At 36.9% G+C, this 4,706-nt stretch overlaps 1 protein-coding gene and 1 non-coding gene across 2 annotated transcripts; one reads left to right on the top strand and one right to left on the bottom strand.

Annotated features, from left to right (window-relative positions):
• Window positions 1–815: 815 nt before the first annotated feature.
• On the bottom strand, window positions 816–922 carry LOC133780861 (small nucleolar RNA R71). Its single transcript, XR_009869670.1, has one exon. It is a non-coding gene; the product is annotated as a small nucleolar RNA R71 (small nucleolar RNA).
• A 3,029-nt stretch (window positions 923–3,951) lies between these two features.
• LOC133779414 (uncharacterized) lies at window positions 3,952–4,389 on the top strand. Its single transcript, XM_062219378.1, has one exon. It carries the CDS (start codon window positions 3,952–3,954, stop codon window positions 4,387–4,389), a length of 438 nt encoding a protein of 145 aa, XP_062075362.1.
• Window positions 4,390–4,706: the final 317 nt, after the last annotated feature.

Below are 4,706 nucleotides of genomic sequence, written 5' to 3'. Positions count from 1 at the left end.
GCGAGTTGCCAGGGTGAGACCCCAAGGGATACCTAGGATATCCTTACGGTTTAGAGCGCGAACCCAAGGCCTGGTAAAGCGCCTGGGACGGCATGGTCGTACTTGTATGACCTGGTGTTGGCTTGATTTTGTCTTATGTGTTTGATATGCGTTTATCATCTGTTTGTGAGAGTTTTCTTGCTGGGCTTCGGCTCACGGGTGCTCTATGGTGCAGGTAAAGGCAAAGGGAGAGTCGATCAACCTTGAGTATGGCGAGCGAGATGAGCAGCGCGTACATGTCCGGTGTGTCTGGCTGCCACAGCCAGGGGTGTTTTGGAAGATGCTTGTACAAAACCTGAATTTTGTCGTTTAGTCGACTCTGACTAAATTTTGACTTGTAAATATTTCTAAACAGTGATTTTGGGATCCCAAACGTTATATGTCTTATAATTTCCAATGAAAGGTTTATTTGCAAGTTTATAACTCTAATTATGTTTTAATTACACTTTTGTCTTAAAACCTCGATTAGCGAGTTAGTTGCACATTTTGAACTCACTTAGTAACGGCTCTAAGGCAGTAGGGCGTTACACTGTGGGCCAGTTCAGTGGGATGCCAACAGAAGATCATCACCTTCATATTCGCTTGTTCATTGAAGTGAGTGATTCTTTCAAGCTTCCTAGAGTTACAGAGGATGCCTTGAGACTGAAGTTGTTCCCATACTCCTTGAGAGAAAGAGTGAGAGCTTGGTTGAACTCTCTACCATCTGATTCTGTGACTACTTAGCAATATTTTGCTGAGCGATTTTTGATGAATACTTTCCTCCCCCTAAGAATACCAAGCTTCGCAATGAGATTACTTCATTTTAGCAACTTGATAAAGAATCTTTATATGAGGCATGGGAGTGGTTCAAGGAGTTGTTACGAAAATGTCCCCATCATGGCATTCCTCATTGCATCTAGATGGAGACCTTCTATAATGGTCTAAATGCTCATACTAGAATGGTGGTTGATGCTTCGGCGAATGGGGCTCTTCATGCTAAGTCCTATAATGAGGCATATGAAATCATTGAGAGGATATCCAACAACTATCAGTGGCCCACTACTAGAGCGTCTACAGAAAGAAAGGTGGTTGGCATTCATGATGTAGATGCCCTCACTTCTTTGGCAGCCCAAGTTTCCTCTATATCGAATATGCTCAAGACGATGAACATGGGGATGAATCAGTCATTGGGGCAGCCTATGGGGACACAAATGGGGCAAATGGAGAACATTTCTTGTGTGTACTATGGCGAGGGTCATACTTTTGACAACTGTCCTTCCAATCCCGTAGTTGTGTGTTACATGGGGAACCAAAATAGAAATGGTCCTTATTCTAATTCCTACAATCCATCATGGAGCAACATCCCAACTTTTCTTGAAGTAATCAAGGGGCAGGCCCTAGCACTTCATCTATGCCTCCTAGACCCAATTTCCCACTGAGCTATTCTCCACAAGCACAACAACAAAGGCCACTAAAACAAGCAATGCAACCTAACTCTCTTTAGAATATGTTGAAAGAGTATATAGTGAAGAGTTAAGTCATGATTCAGACCCAAGCAGCATCATTGAGGAACTTAGAAAATCAAGTTGGGCAACTAGCTAATGAGCTTAGAAATAGACCCCATGGTGCATTGCCAAGTGGTACTGAGAATCCAAGAAATGTGGACAATGAACATTGTAAAGCCATTACTTTGAGAAGTGGGAAAGAGTTGGAGAATAACAAGACAAATTATGGGCATGAGGGCGAGCTCTCTTCAATCCAAATAAATGAGGAAATAAAAAAAATATGCTTAAATTTCTAGTGTACCAAAATCTGCCTCTGCCCAGAATGCTGCAGAATTGCCGCAGCATAGTCACCCTGACAACTCAATTTCAAAGCAGCCACCTCCATTTCCTCAACGTTTTTAGAAGAAAAAGTTGGATTCTCAATTCAAGAAATTTCTAAATATGTTGAAGCAATTGCATATCATCATCCCGCTTGTAGAAGCACTTGAGAAAATGCCTAACTATGTGAAATTCATGAAAGATGTGTTGGGGTTTTATGCCCTAATTAAAACTCAAATTCTTTGTTATCTCATTTTATTATCAATAAAATAATAGAAATCAATTTTTTGACTTGGTCAATCACTTTGCTCACATGTTTTATTTTCATGATTATTTGTTTAATATAAACTTCTATTAAATCCCGAGCATATAGCTAATCTTATTTATAGTGACGTAATCACAGTGGAATATAAATATGATTATATGTTCAAAATAAGTTAGTCCTAAGATTAGTCAGTGCATAGGATTTACACTGACTTGTCAATCTACGATATGATCTACTTACACATTAGAGTGTTATGTTCTTTCCAGAACGTTAGCAAAGTAGATAAGATCGGATGTATTTGTTACATCGGACTGGACCGATATTGACAGTTGATAAGATAAATAAACATACCGTTATTATCTATTCTAGTCATATCATATAGTTGACCATAGCTCAATTCAATCTCAATTCTGAGTGGTTAGTATTCTAACTGATTGTATTATTTGAGTTCTTTGACTTGTTCGTTACCAGCTTACCCCACGGACTAGCCCATACTTACATCTTGGGAACTCAGTAGTATAATTGAGTGGGAGTGTTAATCATAGATATGAACATCTATAACTTTTGATGAAGAAGTGAAACGATGGTTTCTTTTTAGTTTGGTTCAAAGTGTTAAATGATAGAGATCTCATTTCAGTAATTAAATTAGTTTACTGAAATATCATTTACAAGGAACTAAGTGTTTTAAGGATAAAATACAATGAGGGGTCAAACAGTATTTTAGTCCTATCTCATTGTAGACCGTCTTTAGAGGATTGAGTGACAATTATGGCTGTAACAATGGATAATTAATAGCGTATCTATATTTGTTATAGAGCGTTCTATGAATTCAAGAGTGCAATTCCGAGTATATAGTGGAGTCACGAGGAATTAATAAGTTAGTAAATTTATTTGTTAGATTTATGATAACTTATTGGAGCTTGATTTCATAGGCCCATGGTCCCCATTGTACCTTGGATAAAATCATCTAGATAGTCTCAATTAATTGATTTAATTATCAATTAGAATTATCAAAGTTGATCAGGTCAATTTTGGATAGTTTCACAGAGTTGTGTAATTTTGAGAAGAAAAGAGAAATTATGGCAGATTTATTAATTAAGATAAATTAGTATCTAAATTAATAAATAAATTTAAATCAAGGTTCAAATTATAAATAATTAATTTGATAAAGGATTTAAATAATTATTTAATTAATTAAATCAATAGAAAATAATACAGGCCTTGATTTTAAGTCCAATGGGCTTATTATCAAATGGGAAATTTCACGGGCCTATAGCCCATGATAATTTCGACCTAGGGCTTCAAAATAGCTATTATTTTATTGATTTTTTAATTAAATTAAATGGCCTAATTGAGTCTATAAAAGGAGTGCTTAGAGATAAGTCAAAAAAAGAAGTTTGATAAGTCACAAGTCAGATTTTCTGATAGTTTTAGATTCTCTCTAAACACAAGTCATTTTCAAAGCCTCTTTGCTATTTTCTCTTCTTCTCTCCATATCTATCTCCTGTGTTGAGAATTTCCCACACTAGTCTAGGTGGTTCTAAGGATACATTGGAAGATTGTGAAGAAAATAGAAGATCGGTTCAGTTTCTTGATAATACTCTGCGACAGAGAGGATACAAGAGTTAGAGAAACTGAAGGAAGGACTCTTTAATTCTGCTACGTATACTGTAAGTATTCTATTCTTTGTTTCTCTTTGAATTCAATTTTAGAAGCATGTTTTTAGGCTATCTCGTATTAATTTGTTTAATATTAGCTATACATGAAAATAAATAAAGATCTTGTATAAGCTTTTTCCAACAAGATGTTCTTACAAGGAAAAGAAGATTAGGAGAGTTTGAAACTATGGCTCTAACTAAGGAGTGTAGTTCATTTCTGCATGACAAGTTGCCACCAAAGTTGAAGGATCTTGGGAGTTTCACTATTTCATGTACTATTGGAGACACTTATTGTGGGATGGCTTTATGTGATTTGGGTGCTAGCATTAATTTGATGCCAATGTCTGTTTTCAAGCAATTGGCGATTGGAGAAGTCAGGCCTACTACAGTTACTCTTCAACTTCCAGATAGATCTCTTTCTCATCCAAATGGGAGGATTGAAGATGTGTTGGTGAGGGTAGACAAATTCATATTCCCTGTTGATTTTATTGTGCTAGACTATGAGGCGGATAGAGAAGTGCCTATTATTCTAGGGAGGCCATTTCTTGCAATAGGAAGAACTTTGATAGATGTGCAAAAGGGTGAGATTACTATGAGGGTCCAAGATGAAAAAGGTGACTTTTAATGTTCTTAAGGCTATGAAGTTTCCTGATGAGGTTGAGGAATGCTCGGTGGTTTCAGTGGTAGACTCTTTGGCATCAAAGGAATTTGAGACTAGTAGCGTTGATGATCCATTAGAGAGGTTATTGTTGTTTGACTCTCAAAATGACAAAGATGAGGAGGAATACTTAGCTTGGTTGGAGGCTAATTCTCAAGGGTTAAGAACAAGAGGCTGATTTGATTCATTGGAGTCGTCATCTAGGGAGTTCAAGGCTCCCAAACAATCAATCGAAGAGCCACCCGAGTTAGAGTTGAAAGTCTTGCCATCGCATTTGTGATATG

This window comes from Humulus lupulus, chromosome 5 (assembly GCF_963169125.1).
Source record: "Humulus lupulus chromosome 5, drHumLupu1.1, whole genome shotgun sequence".
Classification (NCBI taxonomy): Eukaryota; Viridiplantae; Streptophyta; class Magnoliopsida; order Rosales; family Cannabaceae; genus Humulus; species Humulus lupulus.
This window is presented reverse-complemented; position numbering and strand designations above follow the sequence as displayed.